Source organism: Nomascus leucogenys, chromosome 12 (assembly GCF_006542625.1).
Source record: "Nomascus leucogenys isolate Asia chromosome 12, Asia_NLE_v1, whole genome shotgun sequence".
NCBI lineage: Eukaryota > Metazoa > Chordata > Mammalia > Primates > Hylobatidae > Nomascus > Nomascus leucogenys.
In genome coordinates, this window is record NC_044392.1 from 40445582 (window position 1) to 40469679 (window position 24098).

A 24098-nucleotide genomic window follows, 5' to 3' on the forward strand; every position below is an offset into this window, starting at 1 on the left:
CCTCAGCCTCCCAAACTGCTGGGATTACAGGCGTGAGCCACTGCGCCCAGCCTGAATTCCTTATTGTACTGGAGACTTAACAACAGCTATGTGAAATAGGCAGCAGTGTACCCTTTTTTACAGGTAAAGAAACTGAAACTCAAGTTAAATGAGTTTTACAGACTCTTAGAGGTCCTCTAGTCTGCTCCCTTCATTTTCCTAGGTGTGGAAACTGAGGCTCAGTGAAGTAATGTGATTTGACTGAGGTGCTAGATCCATTAGAGGCAGAACCCAGGCATCCTCCCTTGTGAGTGTGCTTTTCACAGCCCCGTGTCAACTTGCTCCCAGGCAAGCCCCAGGTCTCTACCTTGGACCCAAGAATTCTGGTCTCTAAGGGAGTTGGTCACCTGCTCACACCCCAGACACCATCACCCCACCCCAGGGCTCTGACATCACCTCCCCGACCAATGAACGAAGTCCAAGCAATGGGTGAGGATGTGAATGTCAGCTACCTCCCCCACCCTAGGCCCTGTGGTTGCAAAGATGCTCTAACAGGAAGTGGGTTAAGGAGCTGCACTGCTTCCTGCCCCCTAAAGCTGAGCGGGGCGAGGAGGGCGAGTGCCAGGCTGGGCCACGAGACACAGGACACAATTTCTTGCCAGGGTCCTGGTAGCTTCCTCTTCAACAGCCACTTCCGTGTGGCCGGGGCCCCAGGGGCAGGAGCTGCTGCCCGTTGCCCAGGCCACCCTCCACCCCCAATTGGGAGCCCTGCCCCCCTGGGGCAGGGCCAAGCCCAGCAGCTGGCTGGGATCCCATGGGGGACTGGTAGGGCAGAGGTCTTGGGGGATAGAGGTGACCAGGCCAGTGCCCTGGGGCTCTGGCCATGAAGTCTCGGCAGAAAGGAAAGAAGAAGGGCGGCGCGAAGGAGCGGGTTTTTGGGTGCGACTTGCAGGAGCACCTGCAGCACTCAGGCCAGGAGGGTAAGGAGGCTGGCTCAGCTTCTGCAGGGTGGGTGGGGAGGCACTGGGCATCCGCAGCCCGATCCAGCCTGAAGGGCAGAAGCAGTTTCCGGTGCTCCTGGGGAAGGGGCAGTGGCCTGGGGTCACCATTCAAGAGAACTGTAAGTGGGCAAGGCAGGAAATGTGGCTCAGTGAAGAAGGCAGGGCGGCTCCCTTGTGTAACTTTCTGGGGATGGGGTGGCTGAGGGGATGAGAATGTGAGCACCCAGGTAGCAGTGAGGGGGAGGATGGAGAGACTGGAAACCGAGGAGGAGTGGATGAAACAGCGGGCAGGTGACTGGGAACAAGGGAGGGAGGGTGAAGCGACAGGGTCAGGAGAGGAGTGGCTGAAGGGGAAATGATTATCCTTAGGTCTGAATGAAAGGAGACAGGGAAATGGCCCCAGAAGGGTCTCAAGATGGCCCTTGAGGCGGGTGGTTTCCTGGCTGGAGAACACCCAAGGACAAGGTCATGGGCTCTGTTCCCACTGCAGCCTTGCTGGGCCGCAGGGGAGGATGTGGGGCTGGAAACACCCTCTGCCCCCAGTCTTTGTGATTCTCTTGTTCTCCCTGTGCAAAAGAGAAACAGGTTCAAAGTGGGGGGCAAGGGGAGAAGCTGCTGAAATGGGGAGGAATGAAAGAGAGGGCGTGAGGCTTGGCTTGAAGCTGGAGGTGGAGGGTGCAAAGGCGGGTGGGTGTGGAGCTGTCTGTGGAGCTGTCTGTGGAGCTGACCCAGCTCCCTCCCTGGGTTACCTTAAAGTGGGCTTTGAAGCCAGAAGGACCAGGGACAATATCAGTTTCACAACGGGGCCTGGCATGGAGCAGCCACTCAAAATCATTTCTTGATTCCATTTGAAATTGAACCCAGGTATCCTGGCTGCCCAGCCCAGCTTGTTTTTGGCACTTCAAGCTCCTCCTAGAGAAGGGCATAATTCTTTCCCCACTCCACCCCATTCCACCCCACCCCAATCTGTCATTTCCTCTTTGTCCCCTCCTCTGCTCTGGGCTGTGGTGCTTGCAGTGGAGGGAGGGTGATGGTGGTTCCCAGATCATTTCCTGCTCTTAGCCCCGCCCCTGCGTCCCCAGACACCTCCTTCCCCTTTTCTCCTCCCGTGAGACGACCCCTATCCCCATTGCCCTTGGTTAAGGGAAAGCCTAGACCCCAAGGAAGAGTGTTAAATAGCTGAAGCGAGCTTATTTGAGCCTTCCTCTTCTCACTGGGCAGAGTGGAGGTGGCACAGCTATCAGTGCAGGGCTTACTCCTTTCTAAGGGACTCCTCTCAAGAGCTATGATTCTTAGCCAAGGACCATGAGATTTAATTGGGGATGATGTTCTCCTCCCAGCTCAATGCAAACCCTCAGTTCAGCCTTTCCTGGTACTGCCCTTTCCTGTGGTCCACCAACCAACCCTATCTTGAAACACTGAACCCACAGCCGGCCCAGAACCTGCTCCTATAACCCTCCCGGCCTCTTCCTGCATTCCTAGAAGGGAAGGGGCATGCTCTCTAGAGGGGACAGACATCTGATTGCTGAATCCTGATCCTAGGTGAATCCCAGAGCAGGAGACCAGAACCTCACCTGAACCCAAAGGTGGGTCGATCTTGGGCACCAGAGTAGCAGTGGTGGCTCCTTCCCTATACCTCAGGTCTTCCTGGTACAGAGAGGTGGAAAGTGGAAGGAAGGACAGAGAGAGGCTGGTGATGGTTCCTCTCTTTAATCCAACATCCACAAAAAAATGAAAGCAGACAGATCTGTGTTTTTGGTTAATTTATTCTCCCTGATCATGCTGGTCTCCCCCATCCTCACAACCTTGCTCCATCTCAGCCCTCTCTCCAGCTCTTTGCCCCCACATGGGTCTCTTCCTTCCCTAAACCCTGTATGTACTAAAGTGTTTCTTTTCCTAATCTTTGATAGATTGTTCAGATTTCTTTCTTTCTTTCTTTTTTGAGACGGAGTCTTGCTCTGTCCCAGGCTGGAGTGTAGTGGCGTGATCTCAGCTCACTGCAACCTCCGCCTCCCAGGTTCAATCAATTCTCCTGCCTCAGCCTCCAGAGTAGCCGAGATTACAGGCAGGCACCACCACACCCAGCTAATTTTTGTATTTTTAGTAGAGACAGGGTTTCACCATGTTGGCCAGGCTGGTCTCGAACACTGACCTCATGATCCGCCTGCCTTGGCCTCCCAAAGTGCTGGGATTACAGGCGTGAGCCACCACACCTGGCCGATTGTTCAGGTTTCTTTTTTTTTTTTGAGATGGAGTCTCGCTCTGTTGCCCAGGCTGGAGTGCAGTGGCACAATCTCGGCTCACTGCTAGCTCCGCCTCCCGGGTTCACGGCCATTCTCCTGCCTCAGCCTCTCCGAGTAGCTGGGACTACAGGCACCCACCACCACGCCCGGCTAATTTTTTGTATTTTTAGTAGAGACGGGGTTTCACCGTGGTCTTGATCTCCTGACCTCGTGATCCGCCCGCCTCGGCCTCCCAAAGTGATTGTTCAGGTTTCTTTTTTTTTTTTTTTTTTTTTTTGAGACGGAGTCTCACTCTGTCACCCAGGCTGGAGTGCAGTGGCCCGATCTCGGCTCACTGCAAGCTCCGCCTCCCGGGTTCACGCCATTCTCCTGCCTCAGCCTCTCCGAGTAGCTGGGACTACAGGCGCCCGCCACCACGCCCGGCTAATTTTTTTGTATTTTTAGTAGAGACGGGGTTTCACTATGGTCTCGATCTCCTGACCTCGTGATCCGCCCGCCTCGGCCTCCCAAAGTGCTGGGATTACAAGCGTGAGCCACCGCGCCCGGCCCTGTTCAGGTTTCTAATTCTCAGGTCCCTAAGCTTTGGGCCTTCCTCCCTGACCCTACCCTCATTTCCTCGATGTCTCCATCCCTTTGACTTCATCCCTCCAATCCTGTCTGTAGCTTTTATCTCTGACCTCATCTCTCTGATCTCTATCTCCCTAACTCCCCCATCTCTGTGGCCCTATTGTCTCTTCCCCCATCTCCTTGACCCAGTTCTTCTATGGCTGTGACTCCTTAGGCTTTTGAGTGTCCTCTTTAAAGGACTCTGGAGGTTCAAAATCAGCAGAGAAGGATAGGATAGAGAAGACCTGGTTTGGATGCTGCTCATGTGACAAAAACCTGGTGGTTTAGGTGACAGCAGACTATTTATGAGTCAAAAGAGTTGGCTTAGCATTAGGCACCCGAGAGTACAGCAGCAGCTCAAACAAGGTGGGGCCTGCCCTATCTCTGCGTTCAATGCTGGGAACCTGAGGTCAGTGGGATCCTAGAAAATGGGAGTAGGTACTGAAAGGATGGATGGTGAACTGTAGGACTGAGACTAAGACGAAGCAAGAGACATGACTAGGGTGCAAAATTTAAGGAAGCACTCACTTTCAGTGTCGTAAAATTGCCCTAGGTGCCTTTTTTTTTTTTTTTTTTTGAGATGCAGTCTTGCTCTGTCACCCAGGCTGGAGTGCAGCACAACCATCTTGGCTCACTGCAACCTCGACCTCCAGGGTTCAAGCAATTCTCCCTGCCTCAGCCTCCCGAGTAGCTGGGACTATAAGCACACACCACCACGCCTGGCTAATTTTTGTACTTTTTAGTGGAGACGGGGTTTTGCCATGTTGGCCAGGCTAGTCTTGAACTCCTGAGCTCAGGTGATCCACTCGCCTGGGCCTCCCAAAGTGCTGGGATTACAGGCGTGAGCCACCACGCCAGGCCCCTAGGTGCCTCATTCTCAAGGAGGTACTCAAGACCGTGCATGGGCATGGCTGGCATCTGCATGGCCCTGAAAATAAGTGCTTCCTTAAATTTTGCACACTAGATGCTTCCCTAATCCTACCCAACTCCTGGCTGTGGTATGCAGGAGAATGAAGGGTCTGGAAGCCAGGTTGTATGAGGAGAGTTGAAAGATTGTGGTTGGCTGGGCATGGTGGCTCACGCCTGTAATCCCAGCACTTTGGGAGGCCAAGGCGGGTGGATCACTTGAGGTCAGGAGTTCGAGGCCAGCCTGGCCAACATGGTGAGATTCCATCTCTACTAAAAATACAAAAATTAGCTGGGCATGGTGGTGTGCGCCTGTAGTCCCGGTTACTTGTGAGGCTGAGGCTGCAGTGAGCCAAGACTGCACCACTGCACTCCAGCCTGGGCAACAAAGTGAGACTCTGTCTCAGATAAATAAATAAATAAATAAATAAATAAATAAATAAATAAATAAGGGGCTGGGTGCAGTGGCTCACGCCTGTAATCCCAACACTTTGGGAAGCCGAGGTGGGCGGATCACCTGAAGTCGGGAGTTTGAGACCAGCCTGACCAACATGGAGAAACTCTGTCTCTACTAGAAATATAAATATTAGCCGGGCAGAATGGTCGGTGCCTGTAATCCCAGCTACTTGGGAGGCTGAGGCAGGAGAATCTCTTGAATCCGGGAGGCGGAGGTTGCAGTGAACCAAGATCGTGCCATTGCACTCTCCAGCCTGGGCAACAAGAGTGAAACTCTGTCTGAAGAAAAAAAAAAAGAAAAAAGAAAAAGGAAAGATTGGGGTTGATGAATTTATTGATTATTTTCTTCATTCCATATTTCTGTCATACTTTATTCAACAAAGAGCTTGGAATGACTTTCAAAACCTAAAGCTTTACAAAAAATTAGAATAAATGATTGAAGGAATTGGGTTGAAGGAAAACCAAGAGGAAGAGAAAGATCAGCACCCAGAAATGCATATTACATGGTTCTATATGGTTCTTAGAGGTGGGCTCTGAGCTTCCTAGTGGTTAAAGAGGTAAACACAGGCCAGGCCCGGTGGCTTACGCCTGTAATCCCAGCACTTTGGGAGGCTGAAGAGGGCAGATCACTTGTGGTCAGGAGTTCGAGACCAGCCTGGCCAACATGGTGAGACCCCATCCCTGCTAAAAAACACAAAAATTAGCAGGGCATGGTGGGGTGCACCTGTAGTCCTGGCTACTCAGGAGGCTGAGGCACCAGAACTGCTTGAAGGCACCCCAACTCAAAATAAATAAATAAATAAACATAATCAAGTGCAAGACTCATGGGCCCATAAGGAAAAAAAGTTAGATGGTTTAGGAGAACCACAGCTTTTTCCCCCTCCCCTCCCCTCCCCTCCCCTCCCCTTCCCTTCCCTTTCCCCCCCTTCCCTTCCCCTTCCCCTTCCCCTTCCCTCCCATTCCCTCCCCTCCCCTTCCTTTCCTTTTCTCTTCCTTCCCTCCCTCCCTTCCTCTCTCTTTTCTTTTCTCTCCTTCCTCTTCTTCCTCTCCTTCCTCTTCTTCCTCTCCTTCCTCTTCTTTCTTTCTCTTTCTTTCCTTCCTTCCTTCCTTCCTCCCTTCCTTCCTTCTCTCTCCTTCTTTCTTTCTTTCTTTCTTTCCTTTCCTTTCCTTTCTTACTCTGTTGCCAAGGCTGGTGTGCAATGGTGCCATAATCACTCACTGCAGCCTCAAACTCCTGGGCTCAAGCAATCTCCTGCTTTAGCCTCCTGAGTAGCTGAGACTACAGGTGTGAGCCACCACGCCCTGCTAATTTTTTATTTTTTGTAGAGATGAGGTCTTGCTATGTTACCCAGGCTGGTCTTGAACTCCTGACCTCAAGTGATCCACCTGCCTTGACCTCCCAAACTGTTGGGGTTACAGGCATGAGCTGCCATGCCAAACACAGCTTTTTCTGACACTGATATATGAGACGAATTTCTCTGATGAGTCCTAGTTAATAGGACCCAATATTCTGTCATTGGCAATATTCTCTGTTAAATCTCCAAGGGATGTTATTGATTCTCATAATTGATTAATTCACTGAGTCATTTCACAAACATTCATTGAGCACTTGCTCTGTTTCAACATTGTGCCAGATGCTGGGAGGATGTTATTATATGTCAGGAGGTATAAATACAAAATAAACTAATCATAACAAACTGCAAGAAGTGCTATAATACAAACATGAATGGCCAGGCGCAGTGGCTCATGCCTGTAATCCCAGCACTTTGGGAGGCTGAGGTGGGCAGATCACCTGTGGTCGGGAGTTCAAGACAGCCTGACCAACGTGGGGAAACCCCATCTCTACTAAAAATACAAAATTGGGCCGGGCGCAGTGGCTCAAGCCTGTAATCCCAGTAATTTGGGAGGCTGAGGCAGGCGGATCACAAAGTCAGGAGATCGAGACCATCCTGGCTAACACGGTGAAACCCCGTCTCTACTAAAAATACAAAAAATTAGCCGGGCGTGGTGGCGGGCGCCTATGGTCCCAGCTGCTTGGCAGGCTGAGGCAGGAGAATGTCGTGAACCGGGGAGGCAGAGCCTGCAGTGAGCTGAGATCGCGCCACTGCACTCCAGGCTGGGAGACAGAGCAAGACTCCGTCTCAAAAAAAAAAAAAAAATACAAAATTAGCCGGGCATGGTGGCACATACCTGTAATCCCAGCTACTAGGGAGGCTGAGGCAGGAGAATCGCTTGAACCTGGGAGGCGGAGGTTGTGGTGAGCCGAGATCGTGCCACTGCACTCCAGCCTGGGTAACAAGAGCGAAACTCCGTCTCAAAAAAAAAAAGAACAAAGACTGTAGTGAATTATAATATAGATATAAGAAAAAGGTTTGGAATTGGAGGTTGTGTTTAAGATGTGCGTTTTTTTTTTTTTTTTTGAGATGGAGTCTCACTCTGTCCCCCAGGCTGGAGTGCAGTGGTGCAATCTCAGCTCACTGCAACAACTACCTCTCAGGTTCAAGCAATTCTCCTTCCTCAGCCACCCAAGTAGCTGGGACTACAGACGCATGCCACCACACCAGGCTAATTTTTGTATTTTTAGTAGAGACGGAGTTTTGCCATGTTGGCCAGGCTGGTCTCAAACTCTAAACCTCAAGTGATCTGCCCACCTCAGCCTACCAAAGTGCTGGGATTACAGGTGTGAGCTACTGCACCTGGCCTAAGATGTGTTTTAAGGAATGAATAGAAGTTCACCAGGCAGAGTCAGAGGGAGGGTAATTCCAGGCAAGGGAATAATATGAGTGATGGTACCAAGGCTTGTTAATGGACTAGCAAAGGGCTGCATCATAGGATTTGTCAAGGAATTGTTTGGAGCTATGGCTGAAATGGTGTCTGGACCTGGTTTGTGAAGGGTCTTATATACCAGGTTGGGGAGTTTATATTTTATTTTGTATTTGTAAGGTAAGCAATGGGGATTAACGTGGGGCAGAGTAGGGTGTATGCGAGGCAAAGGATCTAAAGTAGGGAAGTGCTTTGGAAAGATAACTACGTGACCTTGTGGAGATGGGTTTCAATACATGGTTTTTTGTTGTTGTTTTTAAAGACTGAGTCTTGCTCTGTCATTAAAGCTGGAGTACAGTGGCACAATCTTGGCTCACTGCAACCTCCACCTCCTGGGTTCAAGCAATTCTCCTGCCTCAGCCTCCCAAGTAGCTGGAATTATAGGCGTGCACTGCCACGCCGGGCTAATTTTTGTATTTTTAGTAGAGAGGGGGTTTCACCATGTTGGCCAGGCTGGTCTCGAACTCCTGACCTCAGATGATCCACCTGCTTTGGCCTCCCAAAGTGCTGGGATTACAGGCGTGAGCCACCGCGGCTGGCCGTTTTTGAGGAACTATCATGTATGAGACACTATGTCAGATAATATAAGGAATACCAAGATGGATCACACTTAGATTTTGTCCTTAAAAAGCTTACAGTCTAGTAACAGGAGGGGGCCCAGGGTTGGGAAAGATAGTACAGGTTTTTGCACCCTTGATTTGAGTCCTGGCTCTAGCTGGGTGCTGCTGGGCACTCGGTACTTCTTGGGCACTCGGTACTTCTTTGACCCTCAGTTTTCTTATCTGTAAAATGGGGACTAGAATATCTAATTTTTAAAGTTTTTTTTTTCAGATATTCTTGTATTTGATTGCCAAAGGTCTGTCATTCAGAATATCTAATTTTTAAGATTAAATGATAGAACATATATAAAGCAGGTCAGGCGCGGTGGCTCAGGCCTGTAATCCCAGCACTTTGGGAGGCTCACCTGAGGTCAGGAGTACGAGACCAGCCTGGCCAACATGGTGAAACCCCATCTCTACTAAAAATACAAAAATTAGCTGGGTGTGGTGGCGCGTGTCTGTAATTCCAGCTACTTGGGAGGCTGAGGCAGGAAAATTGCTTGAACCCGGGAGGTGGAGGTTGCAGTGAGCCAAGATTGTGCCACTGCACTCCAGTCTGGGAAACAGAGTGAGACTCCATCTCAAAAAAACAAAAAAACAAACAAACAGAACCTAACAACAACAAAGAACTAATAGCCATGAGCTTTCTTACCAGAGGGTGTGCTTCAAAATAATCCCCAACAGTCCTGTTCCATTTGGTTTGGGACAACTAATGTTCCTTCACCTTATGTAGAGTGTTAAGTAAATGCACTTTTAGGATAAGTCCTTGGCCAGGCTCGGTGGCTCACGCCTGTAATCCCAGCGCTTTGGGAGGCTCAGGCGGGCGAAATATGAGGTCAGGAGTTCAAGACCAGCCTGGCCAACATGGTGAAACCCCGTCTCTACTAAAAATACAAAAAAATTAGCTGGACATAGTGGCGGGCGTCTGTAATTCTGTAATTCCAACTCGAGAGGCTGAGGCAGGAGAATCGCTTGAACCTGGGAGGCGGAGGTTGCAGTAAGCAAAGATCGTGCCACTGCACTCCAGCCTGGGCAACAGAGTGAGACTCCGTCTCAAAAAAACAAAACAAAAAAAAAAGTGCTTGACTCTGCCTCCCCTACCAACCAGATTGTTGCCCCTTTAAAAATAACCAGTAATTACAGACAAGTTTCTTTCTTTTCTTTTTTTTTTTTTTTTTTTGAGATGGAGTTTCGCTCTTGTTACCCAGATTAGAGTGCAGTGGCGTGATCTCAGCTCACTGAAACCTCCACCTCTCGGTTCAAGTGATTCTCCTGCCTCAGCCTTCCAAGTAGCTAGGATTACAGGCATGTGCCACCATGCCTAGGTAGTTTTTGTAGTTTTTAGTAGAGATGGGGTTTCACCATGTTGGTCAGGCTGGTCTCAAACTCCTGACCTCAGGTGATTCACCCACCTCAGCCTCCCAAAGTGTTGGGATTACAGGCATGAGACATCGCACCTGGCCCAAGAGAGACAAATTTCTTTTTCTCTCTCTCTCTCCTCTCTCTCTCTCTCTCTTTCTTTTTTTGAGACAGGGTCTCACTCTGTCACCCAGCAGGCCAGAGTGCGGCTTCCTGCAGCCCTTGCCTCCTGGGCTCAGGTGATCCTCCCATCTCAGCCTCCTGAGTAGCTGAAACTACAGGCATGCACCACCACACCCCATTTGTGTTTGCATTTTTTGTAGAGACAGAGTTTCAGCATGTTACTCAGTCTGGTCTTGAACTCCTGGGCTCAAGCAATTCACCCTCCTTGGCCTCCCAAGGTGCTGGCTTACAGGGGTGAGCCACTGCACCCAGCCTGACAAATTTCACTTTAACAAAGGCAGAACTTTCTAACAAAGAGCTGATTGGGTAGTTTGGAGAGGCAGTGAGCTCCCAGGACCTTTAGGACCCACTAAGCAGAGATACTGTAGAGGGGTTGATAGGTTGAAACTGATGATCTGTAAGAATCTTTCTGACAAGTTTTTATTCCATGAGCTTTGCTCGTGGTCTCCCCAAATTCCCTTCTCTGAGAAATTCCATTTCTCAAACCCAGTGCAGTCTCTGACCACCCAGATCCTCTGATTTCTGTGTCTCTGCCCCGTCTGTGTCCCCAGTGCCCCAGGTGCTAAAGAGCTGTGCAGAATTTGTGGAGGAGTATGGAGTGGTGGATGGGATCTACCGCCTCTCAGGGGTCTCCTCCAACATCCAGAAGCTTCGGTGAGTCAAACAGTGTGGGAGGGCTCTGACCAGGAGGCCAGGGAGCCAGAAGGTCACATTAAGAGTTGCTGAGGACAGCAGAGATGGGGAGAGGCAGTGGGGAGAAGGAAACACAGTAGATACTAGATAAGGTCCTAGGGAGGTGCTCTAACAACTCCTCAGGGAAGGTGGAGACCATGGTCCCTCCCCCAACTTAGCACACACACACACAAACTCCACTCTCACATACACCATTCCCACACACACACCTGGCTTAAAAAAAAAAAAAAAAAAAAATTTAGGCCAGGCGCGGTGGCTCACGCCTATAATCTCAGCATTCTGGGAGGCTGAAGTGTGTGGATCACCTGAGGTCAGAAGTTCAAAACCAGCCTGGCCAATGTGGTGAAACCCTATCTCTACTAAAAATACAAAAATTAGCTAGGTGTGGTGGCGCACACCTGTAATCCCAGCTACTCGGGAGGCTGAGGCAGGAGAATTGCTCCAACCCAGGAGGAGAGGTTACAGTGAGTCAAGATTGCACCACTGCACTCTAGCCTGGGTGACAGAGTGAGACTCCGTTTCAAAACAAAAGACAAAAAACTTAGATAAAATTTACATATCAAAAAATTCACCATTTAAAAATGTATAATTCCGTTGTTTTTAGTGTATTCACATACTATTCACATTTACTTCAGATAGTGGCGAAGTACAATAATCATCACAATCTAATTCCAGGACATTTCTTTTTTTTTTTTTTTGAGATAGAGTCTCACTCTGTTGCCCAGGCTGGAGTGCAGTGGCACAATCTTGGCTCATTGCAACCTCTGCCTCCTGGGTTCAAGTGATTCTCCTGCCTCAGCCTCCTGAGTAGCTGGGACTACAGATGCACACCATCATGCCTGGCTAATTTTTGTGTTTTTAGTAGAAATGGGGTTTCACTATGTTGGCCAGGCTGGTCTTAATATTTTTTTTTCAATTTTTTTTTTTGAGACGGAGTCTCCCTCTGTTGCCCAGGCTGGAGTGCAGTGTCACGATCTTGGCTGACTGCAGCCTCTGCCTCCTGGGTTCAAGTGATTCTCCTGCCTCACTCTCCTGAGTAGCTGGGACAACAGGCATGCACCACCAGACCCAGCTAATTTTTTTGCATCTTTAGTAGAGGCAGGGTTTCACTATGTTAGCCAGGCTGCTCTTGAACTCCTGACCTCAAGTGATCTGCCTGCCTTAGCCTCTCAAAGTGTTGGGATTACAGGCATGAGCCACCACTCCCTGGCCTATGTATTTACTTACTTATTTATTTATTTTTTGGGATGGAGTCTTGCTCTGCTGCCCAGGCTGTAGTGCAGTGGCGTGATCTCAGCTCACTGCAGCCTCTGCCTCCTAGGTTCAAGCAATTCTCCTGCCTCAGCCTCCCGAGTAGCTGGGATTACAGGCACATGTCACCATGCCCGTTTTTTTTTTTTTTTTTTTGAGATGGAGTTTCACTCTTGTTGCCCAGGCTGGAGTGAAATGGCGCAATCTTGGCTCACCACAACCTCCACCTTTCGGGTTCAAGCGATCTCCTGCCTCAGCCTCCTGAGTAGCTGGGATTACAGGCGAGCACCACCATGCCTGGCTAATTTTGTATTTTTAGTAGAGACGGGGTTTCTCCATGTTGGTCAGACTGGTCTTGAACTCTTGACCTCAGGTGATCTGCCTGTCTTGGCCTCCTGAAGTGCTGAGATTACAGGTGTGAGCCACCATGCCCAGCCCACAGTTTTGTATTTTTAGTAGAGACAGGGTTTCACCATGTTGGTCAGGCTGGTCTCGAACTCCAGACCTCAGGTGATCCACCTGGCTCGGCCTCCCAATGTGTTGGGATTACAGGCATGAGCCACTGCACCCGGCCTACCTTTTTTATTATAGCCATCCCTGTAAATGTAAACTGATATTTCAACGTGATTTATATTTGAGTTACTTTTGTTCTTTTTCTTTTCTTTTTTTGAGACTGGGTCTCACTCTGTCACCCAAGCTAGAGTGCAGTGGCATGGTCATGGCTCACTGCAGCCTCTACCTCCTAGGCTCAAGTGATCCTCCTACCTCAGCCTTCTGAGTAGTGGGGATTACAGGCATGAGCCACCTCCCCTGGCCTATATTTGCATTTCTGTAATAGGTAATGATGTTGAACATCTTTTCCTGTGCTTATTGTCTACTTGCATATCTTCTTTGGAGCAATAACAATGTTTATTCAAACCTTTGCCCATTTTTTCCCCCTTTCCTATGGTGCTGACTTTGCCTGTTTAAAAATTTGGCTTACTTGTTTAGCCGGGCATGGTGGTGGGCACCTGTAGTCCCAGCTACTCAGGAGGCTGAGGCAGGAGAATCGCTTGAACCTGGGAGGCAGAGGCTGCAGTGAGCAGAGATAGTGCCACTGCACGCCAGTCTGGGCGACAGAGTGAGACTCTGTTTCAAAAAAAAAAAAAATAGCTTATTTGTCTTTCTAGTCATTGAATTATAAGAGTTCTTTATATGTTTGGAATACTAGACCCTCAATCAGATATATTGTTTGCAAATATTACTCCCATTTTGTGGGTTGTCTTCACTTTTTTAATGGTGACTTTTGGCTACAAATGTTTTTAATTTTGATGTTCAATGTATCCATTTTTTTGTTTGCTTGTGCTTTTAGTATCATATCTAAGAAACTGTTGCCTAATCCTAGGACATAAAGATTTACACTTGCGTTTCTTTCTAAGAGTTATACCCATCCATTTTTACATGTACCCAGTGGCACAGATTTAGGACCATACCCTACTGACTGTTACATATCCTTGTATTGCTACACATATCTACAGCTACATCTCTAACATAACCCTGTTCATGCATAGATCCACTTACCTGTACATGTACCCATCCTCACATTCACATCTACATGTCAACATATGCAATACCTTATACTTACTGGCTTATATGTGTACGTGTCCCAACATTCTCCTTCCAAGTCCCACACATGTTGACCCATGACCATGCCGGGACCCATCTCTATAGGGACCCACCTCTTCCCACATCACCCCAACCCCTACCACTCCTGACCACATTGCGCCTCCCCAGGCAGGAATTTGAGTCAGAGCGGAAGCCAGACCTGCGTCGGGATGTTTACCTCCAAGACATTCACTGCGTCTCCTCCCTGTGCAAGGCCTATTTCAGAGAACTGCCGGATCCCCTGCTCACTTACCGGCTCTATGACAAGTTTGCCGTGAGTTGAGAGGCGGAGGGGTGGAAGACAGGGTTCAGGGGTGGACAGTCTGGTTTTGACATCCCAGGTGTGCCACATACCAGCCAGAGTCCTAGCGATCCTGAATGACAGAGACCACAGAAAAACTTACTGGGGAAAAGACCCCTTCTCCCCAAATCTCCTAGCCCCTACTACCTTTGTCCTCCCCCATCCTTTTTCTCTTCACTCTCCCTCTGCTATGTCCTTCTTTCTCCTAAGGCCTGCAGATTGCACACAGCACAGCGGTGAGACTTGGGGAGGTAGAGGTCAGATTGTTGTAGCTGGAAGGGCCTTGGAAAGTGCGTAGACCAGAGCTTCCCTACACTTAAGAGAATGAGAATACTTTTTAGAAGTAAAATTTTTTTCAAGGATGCCTCTCCATTCACTCTAATTATGTGTTGAACATCTTTGGATTATTTTATTTTATTTTATTTTATTTATTATATTATATTTTATTTATTTTATTTTATTTTATTTATTTTATTTTTATATTTTAAGATGGAATCTCACTCTGTTGCCCAGGCTGGACTATAGTGGTGCAATCTCGGCTCACTGCAACCTCCGCCTCCCAGGTTCAAGTGATTCTCCTGCCTCAGCCTCCTGAGTAGCTGGAGAGCCCGCCACAATGCCTGGCTAATTTTTTGTATTTTTGGTAGAGACAGGGTTTCACCATGTTGGTCAGGCTGGTCTTGAATCCCTGACATCAAGTGATTCACCCACCTCAGCCTCCCAAACTGTTGGGATTACAGGCATGAGCCCCTGCGCCCAGCCTGTTTTTTGTTTTTTGAGACAGGATCTCCTTTGGTCACCCAGGCTGGAGTGCAGTGGTGTGATCACAGCTCACTGCAACCTCAATCTCCCAGGCTCAAGTGATCCCCCTACCTCAGCCTCCTGAGTAGATGGGACTACAGGCGTGCACCACCATGCCTGGCTGATTTTTTAAATTTTTAGTAGAGACAAGGTCTTGCTGTGTTGCCCAGGCTGGTCTCAAGCTCCTAAGCTTAAGAAATCCTCCCAACTCAGCTTCCAAAGTGCTGGGGTTACAGATGTAGCCACTGTGCCCAGCCTGAACATCTTTTAAATGTGAAAACACATGAAAAATATGCTATTTTGAATTGAGTAACACTTTAAAAATAAGTTGCACTTTCTTGAGTACAACAGCACTGAGAGACCCTAAATCCTAGCAGCACACTGCTCAGTCCACACCGACTAGGGTGGGGTGGGGGACAGCTCTCCTGGACACACTGAAACAACTCTGTGGTCCCTGGGGCACCCACAGGGTGGCACCACTGAAGTATCCCAGTACCAGAGCTCTACGGATGGACGGTAAGGCAGTGAGTTGCCAAGTTCACAAAAGCTATTAAGTGGCATAACCAAAATTCAGCTGCCATCTTTGTGGACCCCAAATTCTGAGCTCTCTCTACCAAGTCAGTGCACCGCAGATGATGTAGGATAGGGTAGCAACAGAGTCCAGTGCACATTGTTCCTGAGAACTTGGTTAGGAGCTCTGGGGAGTAAGCAGGGGCATTGCTGGGTCACTGATTTCTGCTTCTTGCACTCTTCTCAATCAGGAGGCTGTAGGAGTGCAATTGGAACCTGAGCGCTTGGTCAAGATCCTAGAGGTGCTTCGAGAACTCCCTGTCCCAAACTACAGGTATGTGGCACTCCATATCTGCCCAGCAACCTGAGACAACTCATTAACTCGCTGCCTGGAGCCTTAACTGGGTCCTACTGGCTCCCAGGTCCCAGCCCTAATGCCTGCCCTGGGCATTCCCTGTGTGATCCCTGTCCCCGCTTTCTGCAGGACCCTTAACTGGGTCCTACTGGCTCCCAGGTCCCAGCCCTAATGCCTGCCCTGGGCATTCCCTGTGTGATCCCTGTCCCCGCTTTCTGCAGGACCCTTAACTGGGTCCTACTGGCTCCCAGGTCCCAGCCCTAATGCCTGCCCTGGGCATTCCCTGTGTGATCCCTGTCCCCGCTTTCTGCAGGACCCTGGAGTTCCTCATGAGGCACTTGGTGCACATGGCCTCATTCAGTGCCCAGACCAACATGCATGCTCGCAACCTGGCCATCGTGTGGGCTCCCAACCTGCTGAGGTAGGTGCCTGTGTGAGCAGTGTATGGGGATCCTGTGAGACACTGGCCTCTGGGAGGCTGCTCCCAGGATGAGGTGTGACTGTGTGGGTACACTGGAGAAGGGTGAGGGGCTCACGAAGCCCAGTGAGAAAAGAAGGTTCAAGATCATGTTGGGTTGGATGGGCCCCATCCATTTTAGTCCCTTCTCTGCGATCAAATAAAGTCCCTAAAAGGCAGGACTTTTGTGTTTTCCTACAGTGTGTCACTGAGCTCAGGGACTGGAACATAATAGTTCCATGTCAATTTTTTTGTTTGTTTTTGAGACACAGTCTTGCTCTGTCGCCCAGGCTGGAGAGCAGCGGCGCGATCTCAACTCACTGCAAACTCCGCTTCCTGGGTTCAAGTGATTCTCGTGCCTCAGCCTCCTGAGTAGCTGGGATTACAGGCATGAGCCACCATGCCTGGCTAATTTTTGTATTTTTAGTAGAGAGAAGGGGTTTCACCATGTTGGTCAGGCTGATCTTGAACTCCTGACCTCAGGTGATCCACCCACCTCCTCCCTGTGCAAGTGCCAGGATTACAGGTGTGAGCCACTGTGCCCGGCCTCATGCCAAATGTTTGTTGAGCAAAACGTCTTGCGGTCTGTTGGCTGCACTCACTGTGCATATCACTCACTGTGGTCCAAGATAGACTATGAGAAGTCCTGTAATTCATTATAAAATCATTATAAACTAGACACCCTGGTGTGCAAAGGAAATAGAGATTAATCCTGAGGAGGGTGTCCAAGAAGGCTTCCTTCCTGGAAGTCTTCAAGTGGCATCTGAGAATTGGAAGAATTATGCATACAATTTAAGAGGTAGAGATGGGGTTAAGGTCATTCGAGAGAGAGAATAAGGTATTTTCAGGGAGAATCTGGATTAGGAAGTTTGGTGGGGCTGAGGGGGAGAATAACTCCACATCTCCACAGGTCTAAGGACATAGAGGCCTCAGGCTTCAATGGGACAGCAGCCTTCATGGAGGTGCGAGTACAATCCATCGTCGTGGAGTTCATCCTGACACACGTGGACCAGCTCTTTGGGGGTGCTGCCCTCTCTGGTCAGTGTCCTTCCTGCCCTCCACATATCCCACTGTTTGGGGAGTCAAGTCAGTTACAGAGAGCCTTGAAGATCACCTAGTTCAGCTGAGTCTCATACAGGGATGTTGGTAGTGGCTACATGGAGAGAACCCTGGGGAGATAATTGTGCAGTCAGGACTTGAGAAGACCTCTTCTGCTGTCAGTCCAGGGCATGGCTTGATCTCTGAGTCACCATCCTGGCTCCCAAGGCTAGTGATGGCTCATACCCACCCCCAGCCCACCAGGCCAACGTCCTGGGATCTCCCAGCCTTCTTTGTCCATGAGGGCACTCTTTTGAGGTGATGGACATGGAGGCACTGTCTTTAGGGGCTTCTGAATGTATCCCTAACCTGGTAGTTGGCGAGGGGTGATGAAGGATTGGGTGCCTGAGGGCCCTCTCTTGGCTCTGTTCCTGGCTGGCCAATTCCTTTCCTTTTCCCAGGTGGTGAGGTGGAGAGTGGATGGCGATCACTTCCAGGGACCCGGGCATCAGGCAGCCCCGAGGACCTTATGCCCAGGCCCCTGCCTTATCACCTGCCTAGCATCCTGCAGGCTGGCGATGGACCCCCACAGATGCGGCCCTACCATACCATCATTGAGATTGCAGAGCACAAGTAAGGCCTCCTTCCTGGGCCTTCCTCCCCTACACTGACCATCATGTTCCAACCTCCAATTATGCCCCTCCATTCTTTGTAGGAGGAAGGGGTCTTTGAAGGTCAGGAAGTGGAGGTCTATCTTCAATTTAGGTCGCTCTGGCCATGAGACTAAGCGTAAACTTCCACGGGGGGCTGAGGACAGGGGTAAGTCTGGGGAGATGGGGGGAGCTCTGCTGAGAGTGCACAAGGCCCTGGCTCTACCCACATCCCTGTCTTACAGAGGATAAATCCAACAAGGGGACACTGAGGCCAGCCAAAAGCATGGACTCACTGAGTGCTGCAGCTGGGGCCAGTGATGGTGAGTATGAGGTGCATTTCTGCATGTGTATGTGTGTGTGCTACGTGACCAGCATGGGCTTGTGTGTGCATGTGTACGTGCAGCCAACTGTGTTCAATGATTTCAAAAAATATTTAATGAGTGCCTATTATATACCAGCTACATTGTAAACGTAGCTGAATGCTACGGTGAGCTCACTGTCTAATCTATGAGTTTGTTGATGAGTGTTCATGTGGGAAGGGACAGCATGGGCGTGGTGGTGGTGGTGGTGGTGGTGGTGACGGCCAGTGACTGCCAGTGACTGTATCTGCAGGGAAAGAAGGGAGTTCCCTAGGTATGTGAAGGTGAGGTGATCTTTGACCTACTGGCTGGGTGAAAAGTTTGCAGTAGTGATCAAAAGAAGCTGGGCCTAGTGCCTTCCAGGCTGTCGTTGCTTTCAGGCCTGAGAAAGCAGAGAGCATTCTCCAGAGCCTTCTTGAGATGTCTAGGCCCCTTGGAGCTTAGGCCATTGCCTACCTGGCCCTCTTTTTCCTCCACAGAGCCAGAGGGGCTGGTGGGGCCCAGTAGCCCCCGGCCAAGCCCATTGCTGCCTGAGAGCTTGGAGAACAATTCTATAGAGGCAGCAGAGGGTGAACAGGAGCCTGAAGCAGAAGCATTGGGTGGCACAAACTCTGAACCAGGCACACCACGAGCTGGGCGGTCAGCCATCCGGGCTGGGGGCAGCAGCCGTGCAGAGCGCTGTGCTGGTGTCCACATCTCAGACCCCTACAATGTCAACCTCCCGCTACACATCACCTCTATCCTCAATGTGCCCCCGAACATCATCTCTAACATTTCCTTGGCCAGACTCACCCGTGGCCTTGAGTGCCCTGCTCTACAGCACCGGCCAAGCCCTGCCTCTGGCCCTGGCCCTGGCCCTGGCCTTGGCCCTGGCCCCCCAGGTGAGGACCCATTGATTGACCAAGACTGGGAAAGGGGATTAGAACTCTAGGCTGAAGCTCTGATGCTGGAAGATCCACCCTAGGAAGGGCAGAGGCCTCAGCCCTTGGGCTTTGGGGTGGTTACCTTCAGCTGCCTCCCTAGATTCACGATTAAGGAAATCCAGTAATATTATGAGGCTATGTGAAATCTATGGAGAGATCTCTAGCAGCCTTCAGAACATTGATGTACCCAAGAATAGGGGCCTGTGTCAGAAACATACAGCAGGGATTACTAAGGACAAATGTGGGAATATATAATAGATGGATGGGTAATAATAATAGTAACATCAATACTATCAGCTAACATTTATGAAGAGTTTATTAAGTACCGGCCGGGCGCTGTGGCTCATGCCTATAATCCCAGCACTTTGGGAGGCCTAGGCGGGCGGATCACCTGAGGTCAGGAGTTCAAGACCAGCCTGCCCAACATGGGGAAACCCCAACTCTACTAAAAATACAAAAAATTGGCCAGGTGTGGTGGCAGGTGCCTGTGGTCCCAGCTCCTTGGGAGGCTGAGGCAGGAGAATCGCTTGAACCCAGGAGGCAGAGGCTGCAGTGAGCCGAGATCACGCCACTGCACTCCAGCCTGGGTGACAAGAGCAAAACTCTGTCTCAAATTTAAAAAAAAAAAAAAAAAAAAAAGAGTTTATTAAGTACCGAGTGCTAGGCCACGCATGGTGGCTCACACCTGCAATTCCAACACTTTGGGAGGCTGAGGAGGGTGGATCACTGGAGGTCAGGAGTTCGAGACCAGCCTGGTCAACATGGTGAAACCCGGTCTCTACTAAAAAAGTACAAAAAAAATTAGCCAGGCGTGTGTGGTGAGGCATGCCTGTAATCCCAGAGACTCAGGAGGCTGAGGCAGGAGAATTGGTTGAACCCAGGAGGTGGAGGTTGCAGTGAGCTGAGATTGCGCCACTGCACTCCAGCCTGGGAGACATAGTAAGACTCTGTCTCAAAAAAAAAAAAAAAAAGTCCAAGTGCTGTGATTGCAGGAATTAGCTTGTTTCATTTTCTTATAATCTTATGACATAGGTATTGTTAGCTTTATGTTACAGCAGTGGAAACTGAGACTTAGGTTAATCAATTTGCAATTGATTTAGGCAGAAGTAGCAGAGCTAGGATCTGATCCTTGCTCTGACTCCAGTTCCTGAAGTGTCACTCATGAGAAGTCCTGAGGCAGGATAGGATAGTGGGTAAGAACATGGGCTATAAAGTAGACTTGGGTTCAAGTTTTGGCTGTACTGCTTAATCTCTGAGCCTCAGTTTCCTCATATGTAAAATGAGGACAATACCTCACATAACAGCTTGGAGGAAAAAATGACAATGCATTGTAAAACGTATAGCACAGTGCTTGGCACCTGGTAGGGTCTCAATTAAGGTAGCAAGCCAATAACTAGGGACACTGGTCTGAAAGGATCAGTCATGCAGAGTAGCAATGCTGGGAGTGCTGGGCCCCTGCTATATCAATGCTAGGAGGACTCACACTGAAAAGGGTCAGGGCTTGACCTTTGTATTCCTGGGACTACTTCTCCCCCAACAGATGAAAAGTTGGAAGCAAGTCCAGCCTCAAGTCCCCTGGCAGACTCAGGCCCAGACGACTTGGCTCCTGCCCTGGAGGACTCCCTGTCCCAGGAGGTGCAGGACTCCTTCTCCTTCCTAGAGGACTCAAGCAGCTCAGAACCTGAGTGGGTGGGGGCAGAGGATGGGGAGGTGGCCCAGGCAGAAGCAGCAGAAGCAGCCTTCTCCCCTGGGGAGGACGACCCTGGGATGGGCTACCCGGAGGAGCTCCTGGGAGTTGGGCCTCAGGTAAGGAGAGCCGTGTTGGGTTTGGGGGTGGCATGGAGTCAAGGGTGGACACGGCCTCCTGGTCCTGAGTCACAATGCTGTGCCTGCAGGTGGAGGAGTTCTCTGTGGAGCCACCCCTGGATGACCTGTCTCTGGATGAGGCACAGTTTGTCTTGGCCCCCAGCTGCTGTTCCCTGGACTCTGCTGGCCCCGGGCCTGAAGTTGAGGAGGAAAATGGGGAGGAACTTTTCCTGAGTGCCTATGATGACCTAAGTCCCCTTCTGGGACCTAAACCCCCAATCTGGGAGAGTTCAGGGAGTCTGGAGGGAGAGGCAGCAGGATGTGGAAGGCAGGCTCTGGGACAGGCTGGGGAAGAGCAGGCATGCTGGGAAGTTGGCAAGGACAAGCAGGCTGAGCCTGGAGGCAGGCTAGACATCAGGGAAGTGGCAGAGGGAAGTCCAGAGACTAAGGTGGAGGCTGGAAAGGCCAGTGAGGATAGAGGGGAGGCTGGGGGAAGCCAAGAGACAAAAGTCAGATTGAGAGAAGGGAGTAGGGAAGAGACAGAGGCCAAGGAAGAGAAGTCCAAAGGTCAGAAGAAGGCTGACAGTATGGAGGCTAAAGGTGTGGAGGAACCAGGAGGAGAGGAGTATACAGACGAGAAGGAAAAAGAAATTGAGAAAGAGGCCGAACAAAGAGAGGAAGCCCAGGTAGAAGCTGGAAGGGACCTAGAGCAAGGGGCCCAGGAAGATCAAGTTGCTGAGGAGAAATGGGAAGTTGTACACAAACAAGAGGCCGAGGGAGTCAGAGAGGATGAGGACAAAGGACAGAAGGAGAAGGGGTACCATGAAGCAAGAAAAGACCAAGGAGATGGTGAAGACAGCAGAAGCCCAGAAGCAGCAACTGAAGGAGGAGCAGGGGAGGTCAGCAAGGAACGGGAGAGTGGGGATGGAGAGGCTGAGGGAGACCAGAGGGCTGGAGGGGACTATTTAGAAGAGGACACCCTCTCTGAAGGTTCAGGTGTAGAGTCCCTGGAGGTTGACTGTGCCAAAGAGGGCAATCCTCACTCTTCTGAGATGGAAGAGGTAGCCCCACAGCCACCCCAGCCAGAGGAGATGGAGCCTGAGGGGCAGCCCGGTCCAGACGGCTGTCTATGCCCCTGTTCCCTTGGCTTGGGTGGCGTTGGCATGCGTCTAGCTTCCACTCTAGTTCAGGTCCAACAGGTCCGCTCTGTGCCTGTGGTGCCCCCCAAGCCACAGTTTGCCAAGATGCCCAGTGCAATGTGTAGCAAGATTCATGTGGCACCTGCAAATCCAAGCCCGAGGCCTGGCCGGCTTGATGGGACTCCTGGAGAAAGGGCTTGGGGGTCCCGAGCTTCTCGATCCTCTTGGAGAAATGGGGGTAGTCTTTCCTTTGATGCTGCTGTGGCCCTAGCCCGGGACCGCCAAAGGACTGAGGCTCAAGGAGTTCGGCGAACCCAGACCTGTACTGAGGGTGGGGATTACTGCCTCATCCCCAGAACCTCCCCTTGTAGCATGATCTCTGCCCATTCTCCTCGGCCCCTTAGCTGCCTGGAGCTCCCATCTGAAGGTGCAGAAGCGTCTGGATCCCGGAGTCGTCTTAGTCTGCCCCCTAGAGAACCCCAGGTTCCTGACCCCCTGTTGTCCTCTCAGCGCAGATCGTATGCATTTGAAACACAGGCTAACCCTGGGAAAGGTGAGGGACTGTGATTAGGACCACAGCCCTGGGCAAAGGGGACCAGTAAGTTATCTTGAATCTTCGGGGTTCCTGACTAGCTGTCTCTTCTGCAGCATGAGCAGCTGTAGTGGCCCAACTCTATAGGCTTTGGCCCTCCAGCTTCTCTCTTTGACTGTGGGAGGCACTGCCTTGGTTGGTTTACCTGAACTTGTCTCAGACACAAAGCACTTATCTCTTAGGAGATTCCCAAGAAAGTCAACAAGATCTTGTCCCCAGGGAGTGGGTCATTGGCCAAAGGGAGCACAAAGTAGGCAGAAAACTTAAAACAGTTTGTTAAAGTGAAGACTGGAGAAATTCCTCCCTTCCTCTGAGCTGTGAATCTCTCTTCATGAAAGCCAAAGGTAGAGACAGGGAGGACAGGACCAGGTTAGGGCCTTCCACACACAAACACTTCTAGGGTTGCCCATTCCTGTTCTGTTCTTGGACCCTTAGATATCTCCTGTCCCTTTTAAATCCAGATTAAGAGAAACGTCCAGGAAGAGCTCTTTGAAGCCCTCAGTATTTGTTGGAGGGACTAGACTCCTCTCCAGCTCCCCACCCTCTGCCTCCAGTCACCATGTGCAAGAGAGGTCCTGTACAGATCTCTCTGGGCTCTCCTTTTTCCTTTAGAATAACTTCTTCCTGTTTCAGGAAAGGGAAATGGTGTCACTCAGGCCCTGGGACTGCTTTTCCAGCCAGGCTGGGGCCATAGGTCCCACTCTAGTGAAGGTCAATGTCTCAGAATAAAAGCTGTATTTTAACACATAGTGTGGATTTTCATTATTCTTATTAAAGTCTTTGGTGATAGGTATTATATCTTCACATATTTGGCAAAACATTCTTTTTCTTCTTGTCGTTTGGGTGCTCTTCCTCAGTTGTTGTCATGGAGACTAGTGGCTAGAAACTAGAGCTAGGTTCATGGTGGTCAGGAAATAAGGAAGAGAAACTTATATTTACATAATGCTCATTATGTGCCAGGAACTGGACTAAGTATCCTGTGCTCATAAAATCTATGTCCTTGATTTTATTTAATCCACATAATTCTGGAAGGTTGGTGCTAGTATCTCCAGTTTATAGATGAGGAAACTAAGGCTCAATTAAGTCAAAATGTTTGCCAAAGGTCTCAGAGGTAAGAAGTGGCAGAGATGGGTTTGAAACCTGGATCTGCCTGGCCCCAAGCTTGAATTCTTCCCATTATACCACACTACTCCAAATCCATTCAGGGTAGGTCTTGATTGAGAAGAATGGGAATCAAGATTCCTGTCACAGAAGGTTTGAGCCTTTAGAACACTAGAAGCTTTGGGGTCTTTGGGTAAGTGACTGCTGACGCGAATAACAAGGAACATACCCAATTCTATGCATGCCCTGATAGGTCGTAATCTCTAGCAGGTAACCTTTCAAATAGACGCCCTGAGCCAAGATGGCCTCCCAAATAGCCC

At 50.1% G+C, this 24098-nt stretch overlaps 1 protein-coding gene across 1 annotated transcript; it reads left to right on the plus strand.

Annotated features, from left to right (window-relative positions):
* Window positions 1-787: 787 nt before the first annotated feature.
* ARHGAP30 (Rho GTPase activating protein 30) lies at window positions 788-23426 on the plus strand. Its single transcript, XM_030824092.1, has 12 exons — window positions 788-959; window positions 10707-10809; window positions 13873-14017; window positions 15607-15689; window positions 16024-16131; window positions 17078-17205; window positions 17667-17838; window positions 17921-18024; window positions 18101-18178; window positions 18697-19098; window positions 20681-20946; window positions 21036-23426. Exons 1-12 carry the CDS (start codon window positions 863-865, stop codon window positions 22650-22652), a joined length of 3303 nt encoding a protein of 1100 aa, XP_030679952.1. The 5' UTR covers window positions 788-862; the 3' UTR covers window positions 22653-23426.
* Window positions 23427-24098: the final 672 nt, after the last annotated feature.